Source organism: Myotis nattereri (assembly GCF_964212035.1).
Source record: "Myotis nattereri genome assembly, chromosome: 15".
Classification (NCBI taxonomy): domain Eukaryota; kingdom Metazoa; phylum Chordata; class Mammalia; order Chiroptera; family Vespertilionidae; genus Myotis; species Myotis nattereri.
Window position 1 is genome coordinate 6820427 of NC_138090.1, and position 17790 is coordinate 6838216.

The 17790-nt window shown below is 42.2% G+C and overlaps 2 protein-coding genes across 2 annotated transcripts in view; both read left to right on the forward strand.

Moving 5' to 3' along the window:
• RSPRY1 (ring finger and SPRY domain containing 1) overlaps positions 1-15530 on the forward strand; it is a 30933-nt gene extending 15403 nt beyond the window's left edge. Inside the window, exons 3-15 of the mRNA XM_081107586.1 lie at positions 324-376; positions 1083-1195; positions 2229-2355; positions 3119-3177; positions 5044-5110; positions 5510-5641; positions 7154-7269; positions 8197-8340; positions 8622-8733; positions 10735-10837; positions 11423-11575; positions 12465-12569; positions 14187-15530. Coding sequence (XP_080963712.1) covers positions 324-376; positions 1083-1195; positions 2229-2355; positions 3119-3177; positions 5044-5110; positions 5510-5641; positions 7154-7269; positions 8197-8340; positions 8622-8733; positions 10735-10837; positions 11423-11575; positions 12465-12569; positions 14187-14283 — 1381 coding nt within the window. The 3' untranslated portion in view covers positions 14284-15530. The remainder of the gene's footprint in view (positions 1-323; positions 377-1082; positions 1196-2228; positions 2356-3118; positions 3178-5043; positions 5111-5509; positions 5642-7153; positions 7270-8196; positions 8341-8621; positions 8734-10734; positions 10838-11422; positions 11576-12464; positions 12570-14186) is intronic.
• NLRC5 (NLR family CARD domain containing 5) overlaps positions 1-17790 on the forward strand; it is a 940085-nt gene that overhangs the window by 148514 nt on the left and 773781 nt on the right. The gene's annotated exons all lie outside the window — the stretch shown is intronic.

The following is a 17790-nucleotide window of genomic DNA, read 5'->3' on the forward strand; positions in this document are numbered from 1 at the left end:
AGATACACTGTATTTTTTTTTTAATCATTCTTTTAAATAAAAGGTTTTTAATGATTTTAGAAAGAGGAAGGGGGGGAGAAAGAGAGAGAGAGAGAAACATCAATGATGAGAGAGAATCATCGATTGACTGCCTCCTGCACGCCGATTGAGACAGCAGCTCGGGCTCGGGCATGTGCCCTGACCAGGAACCGGACAGTGACCTCCTGATTGACAGATCAACACTCAACCACTGAGCCACGCCAGTCGGGTAGAGGGTAAACTTTTGTTTGGAATTGTCATTTCTCATTTCTTCAAGTCTGATGTCTTGAATGTTTGTTTTTCAGTGATCAGGAACCTCCCTATTCAATGATTACATTGCACGAAATGGCAGAAACAGGTATTTTTAAAGTTTTTTAAAAAAAATACTTCCTAATGAATTAATGATTATGAAATTAACAATTATAAAGAAATGTGACCACTTTTTAAATAAATAAATAAATAAAAGATCCCCCAAATACTTAACAGTATGACAAAGAAAAAAATCCCTTAGTATATGGAAATTTTCTTAAACAAGGGATAGGAAATGTATATTGCATCCTGAATATGTAGCTGTACCTCTCAGTAATAGTTTTATCTCATTGAAATTATTACCAGAAAAATTTTTTGGCATTGATGGATCTTTGACCATAACTCTTCTAGAATGGGAAGAATAATTTTTCTCCCTCAATTTGCTAAGTATAATTCTGAAAATAGAGCCAACTACTTCAGATACTTAATCTTCTTGATTAACTCCTATGTCATAAATAAAATGCCAAAAACTTTTAAAATCATATTTTGAGGCCCCAGGACCATAGCTTGAATTTTCTCCAGATAAAGCTGCCAAAAACATCACCAGACTCCTGTAAATTTGGATTCTTTGACTCTACCATGATTACTAGCAATTGATGACTATGTCCATGCCAGATGTTAGCTGCTAAAACGTTACAGGATGAAGGTCAACAGTGTTTCTATTTTAATGTGAAGTCATCTTGGGTCATAGGTTATATATTTTCACATTTTTAAAATAGTGGCTCCATCATGTAATCTTCTTGATTTGCTCTTAGATGAAGGATGGTTGGACGTTGTCCAGTCTTTAATTAGAGTTATTCCATTGGAAGATCCATTGGGACCAGCTGTTATAACATTGTTACTAGATGAATGTCCATTGCCCACTAAAGTAAGTTAATACTTATCTTTTATGAAACTGTCATCTGTGCTTAAACACAGGATGAATGACCACAAGGAATATTTGATGTAATGCATTTCCTCTTTATGCACTTGGTATCTGTTTTATTCAGTATTAATTTCATTATATAAACCAATGAAGTGCTACATTCTCCTATCAGTAGCTCACTATACAGCTTTAGTTTAAAATTTTAAAAATGTTAAAAATGGAGGCATTTAATCTAAAATACAGTCTTTGGAAACTAGAAGAGAGGAATCAGTTGCTGAGCTGATTTTCTTATATTTAAACAATTTCCTCGTAACAAAAATTTTACACATTTTCTATTAAGAAAATAACTGTTATACTGAAAGCACTTTTGAGTCTTACTCATACATTAAAGATTATATAACCTTGATTATCCCTTACATAGAACAAAAGTTCAAACTCTCATTGCCTTAGTCCATATGCTCTGTGGAACCCTTTTTTAAAATGCTGGGTTCTGGCATCTTTCATTTGTTTAAACCTCATACCTTAAGGTCCAACATTGCAAAACAGTGTGGACAAAGGGAAAAGTCTTTGGCCAAGTCCCTGATGAATTGACTTGCTTAGGCTTATAAGAGGTTTGTTTCTATCCTAATTTGTCTCAAAAGTTCTGGTGAGATTTATTCTTGCTTGGTAAAAAGATAAAAATTTTTAAAGTAACTTTTTACTTCAGCATCACTAGGCCCTGTTGTTATAAATTATAATGGCACTTGGGTAGATTTATTCTACCCAAAGATTTCATGATTCAAGAGTATATAGCATAAATTTGGTATGACTGTTACATTTTGAATGGAATAGAATTTAGCAATTTATGTGAGACAACTTTCAGGTTAATCAAATAATAGTTCCCATCAATAATGGTATATCGGGTACATTATATCATTTCTGTGTGGTTATTCTGAGTTAACACCTCATTATAGCTTTTGCCTATGAGGATTATCTTGGGGGTGGGGGGACCTAAGTAGTGTATTTATGAAATCCACTTGTTCATTTTTGATTTTAGGATGCACTCCAGAAATTGACAGAAATTCTGAATTTAAATGGAGAAGTAGCCTGCCAGGACTCAGGTCATCCTGCCAAACACAGGAACACATCTGCTGTCCTGGGCTGCTTGGCCGAGAAACTAGCAGGTAACTCTGGAAAGCTCCACCAAGAAGATCTTAAGTTGTTTGACAGTAAGGGGAAGATTGCACTGCAGGGCTAATAAGTTATAATGGTACCGGAAAGAAGAATCTCCCCCCATCGGCAAAATTGAGGGACAAGGATAACGATAAAAAGTACACAAAGGCCACGGAGGTGAATGCAATCTAATTAAGCTTTGAGGATTTTCAGAGGGAAATTTAAAAAAACAAGTAGTACGTGCTTGCTTTAAAATTAAGAATAGGAGAAAAGGCTGAACTTAGTATAACAAAGATTCTAAAAGCTTAGCTAGGTGATAGAGACATAAAAGGTAGGGGGAGAGGAAAAAGAACTTTAAATTGGAGCAGTTCCTGAGAAGAGAAACAGATATTTAACTTCTTTATGAATAGTACCCATTTTAGGAAGGTTAACATTCAAGTACAGGGGGCTAGCTGGCTATATCACGTGGTGGAAGGAGCAGTGGCTTAGAAATCAGAACAAATGGGTGCTGGTTCATACTCTGCCATGTGCTCCCCAAGTGGCCTGGAGTAAGTCGCTTCCCTTGGAGGGGGAAGGGCGTGGGAGGACTCAGTTGCTCATCTATGATTTGGGGATAGTACCAGTCCCCTACCTCGAGTGGGAGACTTGAATAAGATCATGGGCAGGAGAGTGCTTGGTAAGAGTTCTACCAAAACAATTGTATTGTAACTAGTTACTGTTCAAAAAATAACATGGAGCATTTAATTATACCCAGTGTTTGTTGTATTCGTCTAGGTCCTGCAAGTATAGGTTTACTTAGCCCAGGAATACTGGAATATTTGCTACAGTGTCTGGTAAGTGAGACATCAAAGCTAGTTATTCTTAGCTGTTTAGAATGGTGCATTTTTCTAAAATGGCCAGCTTAGCCATTGGCACAGAGAATGGAATCAGTTATAAATGTTATAAATTTTATTTGCAGGTGTTTCCTGAGTGTTTATTCCCTCCTATGTTAAAAAAAAAAAAAAATGAGGGTGGGATAGGAATTTATTACAAGCGAAAACAGCTGGGCTGGGCTGGTTTTAAATGTAGTCACAAGATAGCAGCTATGATTGACTTATTGTGTGTGTCCTTAGAGTCTACCAAATGGTAGTAGGGACACCGCTCCCCCCTTCCCACCCTCTACCCCGTGGAAACAAAATTACATGGCACTCCAAACCAGGAAACCTGCAGGCCAGATTCCCAGTGTATCTAAATCTCTAGTCCTCCGCCCCTCCCCTGTGACTAAGGCTCTTAAAACTGTTGTTGGGGATTTGATGTATTGTCGGGGAAGGTTGTGGTTTGCTGGTTGTGGTTTGCTGCGTCTCTGCCGTCAGACCTCACACTGCTGGGCTGCAGTCTGTATCTTTTTAGTTAATTTTGCAGGGAGCACTGGCCTTCAAAAGCTGAAAGACCTTTTTCAGTACTACTAGTATGTGATGTGGACTTAAAACATCAACATTATGTTAGGGAACCAGTCTGGGGATACGGAATTGTATACCAGTTCTTTGCCCTGGAGAAGTTTCCTGGTTAGTTGAGGGAACAAAACTACTCAGACAAGACAGTAAGCCTCCATTTGTGGCAGGATATGATCAAGGGCAAAATCGCTTCCTTCAGACCACATGCTGCGGGTTCTGAGGTGATAGGAGGTGGGAGCTATGGGTGGTGCTGGCGGGAGAGTCCTGGGCTACAGGCTTCCTGAGGAGGATGGGACTTCATGGGCCACACGCTGAGGATAGGAGTTGATTGCGCACACAGGGAGAAAAAAGTGAGTTTCTGGGCTAGCGACACATCACTGGCAGAGCCCAGAGATAGACAAGACCGTGTTCCAGAGAACTGTCTGCTTGGAAGATAGTGTTCAGAGACATGAGGACATAAACTGAGTTAGCCAGAGGGGAGGGCCTAGGGCCTGAAAAGCCAGACAGTGGGGTATGAAGCAGGGTGCTGAGCAGGCTTGCAACAGGGGAGGATGGTGGTTATATGAGCTTTGCAGAACCCAGTTGGGCACCAGGGAAGTGAGTGGACTTGTTTGATGTCCCAGAGCTCCTAGTAGCTGTGTGAAAGCATGGCTGTGAGATGCGATGTTAAGCCGATAGACCTTTCTCTATAGGTGAGCTCGTGGGACGTGAACTGAAATGTAACGGAAAGAGCTCGCTTGCTCTCCCGCCTGCCGTCAGCATGCGGCATTCCTTTCAGAGAACAGATTGACAACTAAGCCTCTAGCTGTTAATTTCATTATTATTTTAGAACCCAGCAATGATGAATTGTTCCTTTTAGGGTGCTGAATAAAAAGTCATTTTTTGCTACAATTCTAGGTTTCTGTTTGGCTTGCTTAAATGAATGTAAGAATCAGTATTCTTTTATTTAATAAAGCCCTAATATAAATGCTACTAAGTAAAATAACATAGTGCATTTAACCAGCTACTTCTGAAATTTCCATAACTCTAAGTGAACCCCGTAACCTCAAGACAATAACATAAGACTCAAAGAGACCCTGTCTTGGTTCTTCATTACTAACAGTATTAGCAAAGGGATAATGGAGGCCTGGAATGAGTAAAACCTTTCTGACTGCTCCAACCAAACTCTAGCACATATTGCGTAAGAAGAGGAAGTTGATAACTTGCCACCTCTGCAGGGAAATGATGTTTTTGTTTTTTGTTTTTTTATCTTTTGTTGTCTTTCAGAAGTTACAGTCCCACCCCACAGTCATGCTTTTTGCACTTATCGCACTGGAAAAGTTTGCACAGACAAGTAGGTATAGTGACTTCTTGCACTAATGATCTATGTATCGGTTGTTAAAACTCTGATTTTTCTCAGTTACTGGATGAGTTTACGCTTGGAACCCCATGGAACATGCATACATCCTGTTTTTGTCTGTGTAGACACCTCAAGGCCAGTAGATGTACCAGGGACAAAGGCAAGAGGTTCTCTCACCTGAGAATCAAAACTTCGTGACCATGATTACCCACTTTTTGTAGCTAAAAAGTTAGCGACGAGGTTGCTACTTTCTAGAAAATAGAGCTCTTGAGCAATGTCATTATTCTAGTCTCCAAGTTCTCTACCTTTCCTCACTCCTTCCCACCACTCATCTGTCCAGCAATTCATCTTACTCTTTCATGGTTCATTCAAGGTTTACATCTTTCCAAACAGGTGAAAATAAGTTGACTATCTCTGAATCCAGCATTAGTAACCGGCTTGTCACGTTGGAGTCCTGGACCCATGATCCCGATTATCTGAAACGTCAAGTTGGTTTCTGTGCCCAGTGGAGCTTAGACAATCTCTGTAAGTTTCCATTCCCAAACTTCCTCCTCCCCCCCCTCTCCTCCTCCTCCTCCTTCTTTCTTCTTCTTCTCCTCTTCCTCCTCATCGTCCTCCTCCTTCATTTTCATCATACATTTTTATTGATTTCAGAGAGGAAGGGAGAGGGAGAGAAAGATAGAAACATCAATGATGAGAGAGAATCATGGATCGGCTGCCTCCTGCACGCCCCCTACTGGGAATCACGCCCGCAACCCAGGCATGTGCCCTTGACCAGAATTGAACCTTGGACTTTTCCGTCTGCAGGCCCATGCTCTGTCCACTGAACCAAACCAGTTGGGGCCCAAACCCATTTCTTACATAGGGTCACTGGCCTTCAGTTTGTAACAGTGAGCATGAGCCTTTCCTTATAAGGACCTCTACTTGTAGGTTGGCTGTATTCTAGCAGAAACATATTCTAGGGGCCCTTCAGACAGGCATGATATGGAAGGCTTCTGGTTCCAGCACTCTCCCCTTCTAAAACTTCTACTGCTGCCCTGTTTCCTGCTGCATCAAGGCCATTCATCAGATGGCACCATGTGGTCAACTCTTCCAACACACTGTCTCCTGCTGTCCTACAAGCAGGTCCCCATCCTTCTACCTCTGGGCCTGTTCCCTCACTAGGCATTTCCTCTCTTTACTCTTCTCCCTGTCCCATCTTGGCTCTTCAAAACTCAAGTCATGGCCCAGCTGGCATGGCTCAGTGGTTAAGCGATGACCTATGAACCAGGAGGTCACGGTTCGATTCCAAACACTGGTCAGGGCACATGCCCAGGTTGCAGACTTGATCCCCAGTAGGGGGCATGCAGGAGGCAACCAATCAATTATTCTCTCTCATCATTGATGTTTCTATCTCTTTCTCCCTTTCCCTCTCTGAAATCAATAAAAATATATTTTTAACAAATATTTTAAAAAAACAAAACTCAAGTCATGTCTTATCTACACAACAGGGTTGCTCCTGAATTTTCTCTTTTTCTCCGCCAAGGGCTGCTAGAATAAAACAATTTTACCAGTAGCTCCTCACTTCCCATCCACAGTGAGCACTGTGCTGAAACGCAATTGGACATGTAACCCCTGCTGCTACCGCAACATTGTGGGGACTGGCTTAGCGCACAGCCTGTGTTCTGCCAGTTAAAGAATAATTCTGAAAAACTACAATTCAGATTTTGTTGCATATAAAATACAGGCAGACCTCTTTTTATTGCACTGGGAAGTCAGAAGATTCATGTGACTTGCTTTATTGCAGCATCTGGAACTTCATTGCAGTCTCGCTGAGGCCTTCCTGTAATGACTATGGGGAGAAAAGCATAAGTCCAGCAGTGCTGCCTTCCCCAGCGACATATGGTAGTGTAACCCCAAAGCCAAGGTTGTGCGTCCCCCTACCAGCCCTGCCACCCATGAGCACCTCCGCTTCTGAACAGGAATGGCGCTGAGCCATAACTCTGGTTTCTTCCCACAACAGTCGGGCTGAGCAACATGACACTTTCTCTTTTGCAGTTCTGAAAGAAGGTAGGCAGCTGACCTATGAGAAAGTGGACTTGAGTAGCATCAGGGCCATGCTGAATAGCAATGATGTCAGCGAGTACCTGAAGATCTCGCCTCATGGCCTGGAGGTAAAGCTGCTGCACGTGGACTATTGCGGGGTGGGGTATCTTATTCTCATTTTCATGCCCTGGTTCTGAACAAAAGCAATTTCCTGCAGAGGAGACAGAAATTCATTTCAGAGAGCGGTTAGAGGTCCAAGTGGCAGGAGAGAGAGTGTTGGGGTATCATTTATCCTTTAGATCCCACATAGTACTGTACGTATAGGAAGCACTGTGATATTTATTGACGGTTTGGTTTAAATATGTCCATCTTTCTTCTCTGCCATGTTATCCAGCTAAAGGTACAAAGTCTAGTGTTTCTAAAAGAGGCCCTTCCTTTTTTTAACCCCTGCAGAGCCAGTTGGATTGGGGCTAGTGCTTCCTCTCCCCCCTCTGTGTTGGAAATGCTCTGGCCTGTGGTGAAGGTTGATGAGAAAGCTGCTTATGATGAGGCAGGCGCCAGAGGCACCAGGCATGTCCAGATTGAAGAGCTGTTTGGGGAACGGCTGCAGACAGCTCTTTGATCTTCTGTATTGCCGAATGCTTGATGTAGTTTTCTGCTTTCAATTATTTTTAGGTACCGCATCTTATACCCTTCAGCATCCTTCTCTCCCTCCATATTTAGTACAGGTTAAGGCAATGTTTATGCATTTGTAAGAGATTCTACTGTGAGAGCGAAGCTCTGTAGGTATTTAAAAATGAAGCCAGGAGCCTTCCCTACCTCTTACCGCAGCCATCTTGGAGATCTTCCCATCCTGCTAGAATCCCTGGAAATAAAACTGCGATATGGTGTGTGCTCCAATCGCCTTCGCACTTTTTGTCACCGAGGTGCACAGAGAAGGAAGCAGTGGTCCACCAGGAGCGTTCAGAAGGAAAACACACGCAGCCTTCCGAGCTGCTGGTGTCTGATGGGCTTCAGGCATTGAGGGGGCCTCTCTTGCTCTTTGGTTTTGCCAGGCTCGCTGTGATGCCTCCTCTTTTGAAAGCGTGCGTTGCACCTTTTGTGTGGATGCTGGGGTGTGGTACTACGAAGTAACTGTGATCACTTCCGGTGTCATGCAGATCGGCTGGGCCACACGCGACAGCAAATTTCTCAATCATGTGAGTACCCGGAGGACTGCCATGGGTGTGGCGGCAGTTTTTAGCTGAGTGGGTAGAGACACTTATTTTTCAGATAGGTTTGCACATGCCGGGGTTGTGGGGTCGATACCCAGTAGGGGGCGTGCAGGAGGCAGCCCGTCAGTGGTTCTCTCTCTTTTGTTTCTATCTTTCCCTCTCCCTTCCTCTCTGAAATCAATAAAAATATGTTTTAAAAAAACCCAACAACACTCTTTCCCGAAACATAGCAGGCCTTGCTAATCTCCTGGGCCGTCTCCCTCCAGGAAGGCTACGGCATTGGGGACGATGAGTACTCCTGTGCTTACGATGGCTGCCGGCAGCTGATTTGGTACAATGCCAGAAGTAAGCCTCACCTGCACCCGTGCTGGAAAGAAGGTATTCATTCCTCTCCATCATGAAATTATCAGTTAGGTCAAGACGTTGCTTATTATGAAGCATCTATTATGTTAGGCCTTAAAATGTTCTTATGGAAGAATATTCAGTATGAAGAGGGTTAGTTCGCCTTCAAAGCTCCTGCCATGGATGGGAAAGGTATTCACCTGCTAAATTCACCTCTGGTGGAGCCCTTCCTTCAGCAAAAACATCTCAGAATATAAAAGTCTTAATTTAGTGGGAAGTGATCATCTTACAATTAATATGAATTCTAGTTTCCTCTCTGGGTGTATGTTTTGAATCAAAGCAGCTATGGAGATAGCGAAGATACTGAAAGTGTAATGAGGATATTTTACATTTAAATGAGGATATTTTCAGAGACCAGATGGCTGAGGAATAGGCACTGTTCAGTGGACACATGCTGGCACCTCTGGCGCAGCCTTTAAGGGCAGCTTGAGCACTTTCGGCCTCGAACACGTCTGCTCAGCCTCCCTTCTCCAGACGGCAGCCTCAGGCTGCTGCAGGGGACACAGACTTCCAGAAACTCAGTCATGGCTCTAGGATGTTTGCAGGAATGTATCTTAGCAACAGTATGATCTTTCTCACCCCATTCAATTTTTGTTCCATCCGCTCTGCAGTATCTAAGACCCTGGACCCATGAAAACATTTATTAGTTAAAGATTCAAGCAGGAAGTCAGAGCCACACAGTTGGTTTGTTTAACACTTAGATGGAAGGATCTAAGGTTATTGAGTCTTTTCACCCCTCGCCAAATACAATGAAAAGAGGCTTTCCCTGCCACAGCACCATTGCACTGGAGGTCGATACTCCCCGGGGGCCTCCTGATGCTGTGCCTCAACCATCACCACCACCACCACCCCCTCCACACACACACACACACATTGGTTCTGGAGACATAGCATCAAATGGTAGGGGATGGAGCCTCTGCAAAGATTTTATCCCCAGCATTGGACGAGATAGGGGATATACCCCAGCTCCTTCTCCAAGCCTCTCTCTCTCTCTCTCTCTCTCTCTCTCTCTCTTTCTCTCTCAGTTTCTTGCCCCAGTCTGCATTATAAATGTAAACTGAATTTTCAGGCATGCTAAGAGAGCAGGAAATTGACCCCTGCCGTGCAGGGTCGGGGGTCAGTTAATTAAAGTGATAGTGTAGGAAAGAAAAAAACCTTAAAAGTCAAATATAAGCCTTCATTTGAATGGCTTGCAGGTTCTTAAAGAAGGAATATGACACTTCATGTAACAGAGCATAAGATAGAGGCACTGTCTACAAAGACTGTGTAATTTGTTTGTTTTTAAATAATTTTACAAAGGATTACTTAAATAATGTGTTTATTATAAAATTTTGGAAAATAGAGGAGGGAAGCAAAATGAAACTAAAATCCCTTGTAATTCCACCATCCAGAGATTTTTTTTAAAAACACTTAAAATTTGATGTAAATATGTTACATAATTATACGATGTTAATACCTCAAGGTTGAATAATTACATTTTAACCTTTTTAAATTACTATTATAAAAAAAAATATGAACCATTCTGGATATTCTCAGGATAAATACTTAAAGTGGAACTTCTGGTAAGGGGGATAAAGAATTTCATTTTGTAAATGTTTTGCTCTATATTACCAGATTACCCTACACTAGCAGTGAGTGCCTATTTTTCTTATCATCGTTGTATAATTTCATGTGTTCACCTTTAAGAATTTAAAAAGCAAAAACTTGTCCAGCTGGTGTGGCTCATGGTGAGCGTTGACCTATGAACCAGGAGATCATGGTTCAGTTCCTAGTCAGGGCACATGCCCAGGTTGCGGGCTTGATCCCCAGTGTGGGGTGTGCAGGAGGCAGCCAATCAATCATTCTCTCTCATCACTGATGTTTCTCTCTCTCCCCCTCTCCCTTCCCCTCTGAAATATCTATATAAAACCCTGAGACACTTAGCAGAAGCCCAGTGCATACACCCTCACCCTAACACTGCTTTGCTTTCTCCTGCAGGAGATACGGTAGGATTTCTGTTAGACTTGAATGAAAAGCAAATGATCTTCTTTTTAAACGGCAGCCAGCTGCCTCCTGAGAAGCAAGTCTTTTCGTCTACTGTGTAAGTAGCTTTTCCCTTCAAAACCTTGAGGACATGCACAGAATGCACTTTTTACAAAAAAGTTAAGAGTTATTCTGAGAAAGCTCACTTTTTTAATTTAATTTTATTTATTTTCTTTAATATATTTTTATTGATTTCAGAGAGGAAGGGAGAGGGAGCGAGAGATAGAAACATCAGTGATGGGAATCAGTGACCCACTGCCTCCTGCATACCCCCCACTGGGGAGCAAGCCTATAATCTGAGCATGTGTCCTAACTTGGAATCTAACCTTGACCTCCTGCTTCATAGGTCAATGCTCAACCACTGAGCACACAGCCGGGCCGGAATGCACTTTCTCCAGAAAAAAAACTTTGTCCATTTATATAGTCAGGTGTGATGAGACACCATTTTATTTCAAGTAATTGGGGTTCCATCTGATCATACCTAAAGTCACCTCAAAGTTTGACATAGGAAGATAAGGGCAGGAGATCCTGTCCCCCTTTCCGCTAGGATGTGACTGATTCCAACTTCGGAAAACCACTTCACATGTGAGCGTTGCCTTGTTTTTATGAATTTTCTTGACCTCTTGCTTATTTTTTTCTGTAGATCTGGATTTTTTGCTGCAGCTAGTTTCATGTCGTATCAACAGTGTGAGTTCAATTTTGGAGCAAAACCATTTAAATATCCACCATCTATGAAATTTAGCACTTTTAATGACTACGCCTTCCTGAGAGCTGAAGAGAAAATCATTTTGCCAAGGTAAGGAGTCTGCAGACCAGCTCCAGACTTCCTCGTGTATCTCATGAGAAATTACAATCGTTTCTCAGAAGCTTTTTTCAGCTTCATACAAATAATTTTGAAAACCTGAGTAAAATAGCAACTTCCTAGGAAATAGAAATTACCAAAACACATCCCAGAAGAGATAGAAACAAAACAGTTATTACAAAATTAATTGAAAGAAATCAAGAGCTATGGTCCCAGAGAGCACCAGACCTAGGGGGTTTCGCCGGAGAACTCCACCAAATATTTGGGCAACAGATCACTTCTCTGCTATTTAAAATATTGCAGAACCCAGAAGGAAAGAGCACTTCCAAGTAATTGTTCTGAGCTGACTAATATTAGTTATAAAAATCAGACAATATAACACATTGCACACACACCAAAAACACCTGCGGGGGCGGCGGGGGGGGGGGTTCTGGGTTGGTAGGTACATAGGTACAGGATGGTTACCATTTAACATTTACAGTGACTAGAGGTTGTATGTGGGCAACAAGCCAACTCTGAGGAGTTGCAGATGCTCCACCCAGGAGTAAGAAAAGAAGATTACTCTAACATTTCAATTTCTGGTATCTCAGATGCCTAAGAACATGGGCAGGGCTAATTAAGGTACAGGTTAACCTGAGGAATCAATAGGCCTGGGATGTGACTACCTACGGTGACCTGCCCAGTGAGGAGTTTATGATCAGCTCATCCTGTGTGGATACTGTCAGTCACGACTTGTCAGGCCTGCCCTGTGCTCCCAAGCAGGTCATGTCTGCTGTGTAGTTCTTCTTTCATTCTTAGCACACACACAGCATTTTCAAAGCATTTCCTGGGCCTCCCTGCTCACGGGCCCACTTCTCTCTCACATGCTGTGTTTTCCACTCAGGCACAGGCGTCTTGCTCTGTTGAAGCAAGTCAGTATCCGGGAAAACTGCTGCTCCCTGTGTTGTGATGAGGTAGCAGACACACAGCTGAAGCCATGTGGACACAGGTAAGAGGGCTTATGTGAATAGTTCCTGTTTTGTACGTTATATTAGGCAGTTTCATCGTGTCCTTGAATTGCTTTTAGAGTGTCCAGTTTCCTAGCTGTTCATCAAGTTCACTGTGTGAAAGTGGGCTAAATAAGGAGCTCAGTCGGGCAAGGAGCGCATGGCTGTCTCCAGAGCGTACCTGAAGCAGAAGCAGCTGCTTGGTGCCGAAGGCCTTTCTTTTCTCAGTGCTGTTTTCAATAGTGTGCACATCACAAAACGTGAAACGTTTAATGCTATTTCTGATCTTCGCGGGCAGTCCCTCTTAGTTGTAGAGCCTCCTCATATATTTATTATTTATCCTCTTAACCACTGAGCAGGCAGCGCCTCCCTGCCATCTAACCACACATCAGTTGTCTGAGATGAACTCGAAGGGCAGCCTAGACCCTGTAGAACAGAGTGGCTAAACATCAGCAGGACCAGCAAGTATGACAGTCCCCAGGAAGGCCCTCCCAGCCCGGGCTAGAAAGGGGTTGGCAGTGTGCGGGCCCCCGCATGCATGCTGACTGTATGTGAGCAGCTCCCTGTAATTCAGCACAGCCCGTGCCCTACCTGGCTCTTATGTCTGACGTAGCTTTAGCCACCAGGCCTCCCAGGGTCCAGAGCCTGGAGTGACGGACCCGTTTGTCACCCCCAGTGTGCCTCAGCCTGAGCCCTGACTCTGCCGTCTTTTGAGATGTGTTGTTATCTAACGGCTGTTAAGGAAAGTGCATTCAGTGTACCTCACGTCACCCTTATCTGTACCAGTCTCTCTCCTGAAAGAAAGGTTCACTGGCTCCAGCTGCGGTTGCTCCTTGATGTCACCTCCGCAGCCAGGAATTCCTCACTTTGAGCCCCTTTGGAGGTTTTAGTTATCAGGGCCTCACAGGCAGATGCAGAGTTTAAAGGTTGGGTAGCTTGATACCCTTTTTGATCTTTGTAAGTATGTTAAGATCCCAAACAAACAGCGGGATCTGGTCTTCATATATATATGAAGACCTCTTCTATATATATATATATATATATATATATATATATATAGAGAGAGAGAGAGAGAGAGAGAGAGAGAGAGAGAGAGAGAGATTGATTTCAGAGAGGAAGGGAGAGGGAGAGAAAGAAACATCAGTGATGAGAGAGAATCATTGATCGGCTGCCTTCTGCACGCCCCCCCATGGGGATAGAGCCTGCGCAACCTGGGCATGTGCCCCAACTGAGAATTAAACCGTGACCTCTTGGTTTATAGGTCGATGCTCAACCACTGAGCCACACCAGTCGGACCAGGATCTGGTCTTATTCATCTCTGTGCTCTCAGGCCCTCTCAGTGGTTTTTGCACATAATAAGGGCTCATGAATGAAGGCTGAATCTTAAAACTTAGAACCAGCAATCTTAAATATGAGCACAGCTTCCTTAGTAGACAAATCCAAAACAGCATCGAGGAGGAAATGAGAGGGAGACTTGTTATTTATTTATATATGTACTTCATTTTATTAGCCATGAATTATTACTCTTTCAATTAATAAGCTTGTTAACATTTTCGATCACATCGGTCAGTCTGGCCTCTTGATGCGTTAACTTAACTGGCGTTTGTCTTTCTCCGCAGTGACCTGTGCATGAATTGTGCCTTGCAACTGGAGACCTGCCCATTGTGTCGGAAAGAAATAGCGTCTAGAGTCAGACAGATCTCTCATATTTCATGACACACGGGAAGAGACACACGGACTTATTTCTACTCAATTCCAGCCAGTGTGGAAAAGAAAAAGAAAAAACCCATCTCTAATCAGTTGTACGCACATTGAAACTTATAGCCATGGCCAGATTTTATGCTAAAAATGGTAGTTTGTCAAAGACAAAATTCACTTAGAATCTAACCCAACTTGCCAGCCCTGAGAAATTCCTTTCAAGGCCAAGGAAAGCTGAGCGCTAACAAGTGAGGCCTGTGGTACTTCCCTGAAGAGATAGGGGGCAGCACCCTCGCGAGTGCGGGGGCCACACTGGATTTCTCCACGTTGGGTTCGTTTGATTGTCTAACACAGGATGTTTTGTCTCATATTCTGAAGTTTTATTTGGACAGAAGGTCATTATGGAGAAGTAAACGGCAGCATTGCTGGGTTGAGTATAACTTCCCTTTGGTCAGAGATAGCGGTGTGTTAAGTGTGGCTATTGCACTGTAAAACTTGAATCTATAAAACTAGAACCACACAGGTCAATACTACGAGCAATTTGGAGAGCCTGAAAGAAGGTGCACAGACTGTAGAAAACTCCCCAACTTTTGATATTTCAGTGATTCCAAAGAACATTCTAGTTTTTTTTAAATGCAGAAAATCGGTGGTATTTTCACATTCATGGTGTTTCTATCCAACTTCAGTACCCACATTTCGTGAGGAAAACATGTTTTAACAATGCAGGATGAATTCTTGAATTAATTGCAATGTTTGGAGAAAATTTGGTATTTAAGGTATTTTTAAGGTACCATCAAATCAGGTTTTTGGTTAAAAAAAATTGTTTTTAATCAGTATTGTTTTTGAAAGTAACATACTTTGAAACGCTTGAACTAACAGTCTCAGAAACTCTTAGAAGACAGTCTGAGAGCACGTATTCCTGTTGTTTTGCATAAATAACATGTTTGAATGGTGAATTCAATCATGGATTGCTGGCTGTATCTCCATCAAAGTGTTCCTCCCTCTCAGGGTCTCTGGTGAAGACCTTCAAGAGTTTGGTTTTTTTCTCCCAGAAAATTGGAAGGTAGAATTGTAAATCCATAGAATTTACTTTATAATGGTGTACCTCAGCAGCTGCCTTTCGATTTATGCCAAGTCCTTACTGAGTTTATACTTGAATAGTAAATATGTCTTCTGAGTTTTACAGTGTCTTAAACTCAATGCACATTTTTCTCCCTTTCCTACCCTTTTTTGTTTGTAGTTCATTAAAATGTCCTCTTACAGTGCTGGTTTCTTCCTGGCCGTACTTGTTGGGGTGCTGGATTTTCCCATGTCGTTAGTCTTCCATAAATTCAAAAATATATATAAATATAAATATATATATATATGTTCTTTAGCTTGTGGTGAATACAGTAATTTGCATTGAAGAAATAAAACATTTGTTGCCTTTTTTTAACTAAGATTTCACAACTTTCATTGGTCCCTGCTGCTAAAGCTCTAAGACAGCATACTCTCCGGTGTAAGGGCCACTTTCCAGAGTAGGATAGAATCACGTGTTAGAATTAAGACGTGATGTTAATCACTGTCCATCCAGCAAATCTTTATTCTGGGCACTTGTATACAAAACAGATCTGTTCATGGAGCTTGCTTACATCTGGTAGTGGGAAGAAGACCACTGAGCAACACCAGCTGGGCTACTTTTCCAATTCTTCTAGACCAGTGGTCGGCAAACTGCGGCTCACGAGCCACATGCGGCTCTTTGGCCCCTTGAGTGTGGCTCTTCCTAAGCCTTAGGAGTACCCTAATTAAGTTAATAACAATGTACCTACCTATATAGTTTAAGTTTAAAAAAATTGGCTCTCAAAAGAAATTTCAGTCGTTGTTCTGTTGATATTTGGCTCTGTTGACTGAGTTTGCCGACCACTGTTCTAGACCATAAAACAAGGATTTCAATATTAAATTATTCAGGATGGAAGCAAAGTTGTAATTTAGGAGTTGCTTCAAAGGGAAAGACATTTACTCCACATAGAAGAGAAAAAATTGCCAAGCTATGTGGAAGAGGGTAAACAATGATCTATATTCTGTGGTCTGTAAGCATTTTAAGAGAAATGGAAAGCTAGGCTTTTGCTGATGGTATATTGTACCAGAGAGAACAATATGTAATATATATGTTTTTTATTATTTGTTTATCGTCAAGTCATTCATTAGATTGTTTTTTACCCTCGCCAGAGGATATGTTTTATTGATTTTAGAAAGAGAGACATCCATGCGAGAGAGAAGCATCAATGGGTTGCCTCCCGCATGGGCCTTGATCGTGTATTGAACCCTCAACCTTTTGGTGCACAGGACAACGCTACAACCAACTGAGTCACCTGGCCAGGCATGTAATTTATATTTTTTATTTCCTGGAAATACCCCCAGGATTCCAGCCAGCAAAAAAAAAAATGTTTCTAATGAATTGCCACTTTTTTTGAATGATACTGCTAAAGCAAGGTAAAGTCGTGATGCCATTAGCTGAACACCAGGAACAGGGACTTGGTGACAGAAACAACTTCACTTGCAGAAAATGATATTTTCAACCATCTCGAATCTGTATCCAAGAAAACAAACTATCCAACTAGGATCGTTCTTCTAAATAGTGTACATTTTTTTTGCTACTCCAATTATTAATACCCACAATCAAAGGATTTATGGAAAACATTTTACATATTCAAGTAAATGTATTTTTTATACCAGAAGGCCATCATTCAGGTTTTTTCCCCAGAAAAGTATCTTGTTCTGATTTCCAGTATTGTTTGACAACTTGGGGATTGGGGCCTTCCATAGGGCATGATGAGTAAGACAGGAGTGAGCCTCCTCTCAGATTCCAGCCCCATACTGTCACTTCGCACAAGTATGCAAGTACTTCCAAGCCTGGGTTTCCTGATATATAAAATCGAGATGGTAATTCCTCATGGAGTGTTTCTTTTATTTATTTTTTTTTAAATATATTTTTATTGATTTCAGAGAGGAAGGGAGCAGGAGAGAGAAGATAGAAACATCAGTGATGAGAATCATTGATTGGCTGCCTCCTGCACGCCCCCTGCTGGGGATCAAACTTGCAACCAGGACATGTGCCCTTGACCAGAATCGAACCCGGGACCCTTCAGTCCACAGGCCAATGCTCTGTCCACTGAACCAAACCAGCCAGGGCTGGAGTGTTTCTTTTAAATCAGTTTCAAGCATTTCACTTTTTTTATGCACTTCTATTGGATTTATTGGTCTAACACTGGTTAACAAAATTATGCAGGTTTCAGGTGCACAATTCCACAACACACCATCTGCACACTGAACTGTGTGTGCACCTTCCCAAGTCTCCTTTCATCACCATTTACGCCCCACCCCCACCCCCCACCCCATACTCTCCTCCACCTCCCTCCTCGTTTCAAATATTTCAAAAAGAGAGAATGTGTTTATAAACGTTTAGCACCAATATTTGGCACGTGCCTGACTAAGTGGGTACCTATGATTATTATCTTTATCCCCATTTGTTTTAATAGCCAGAGA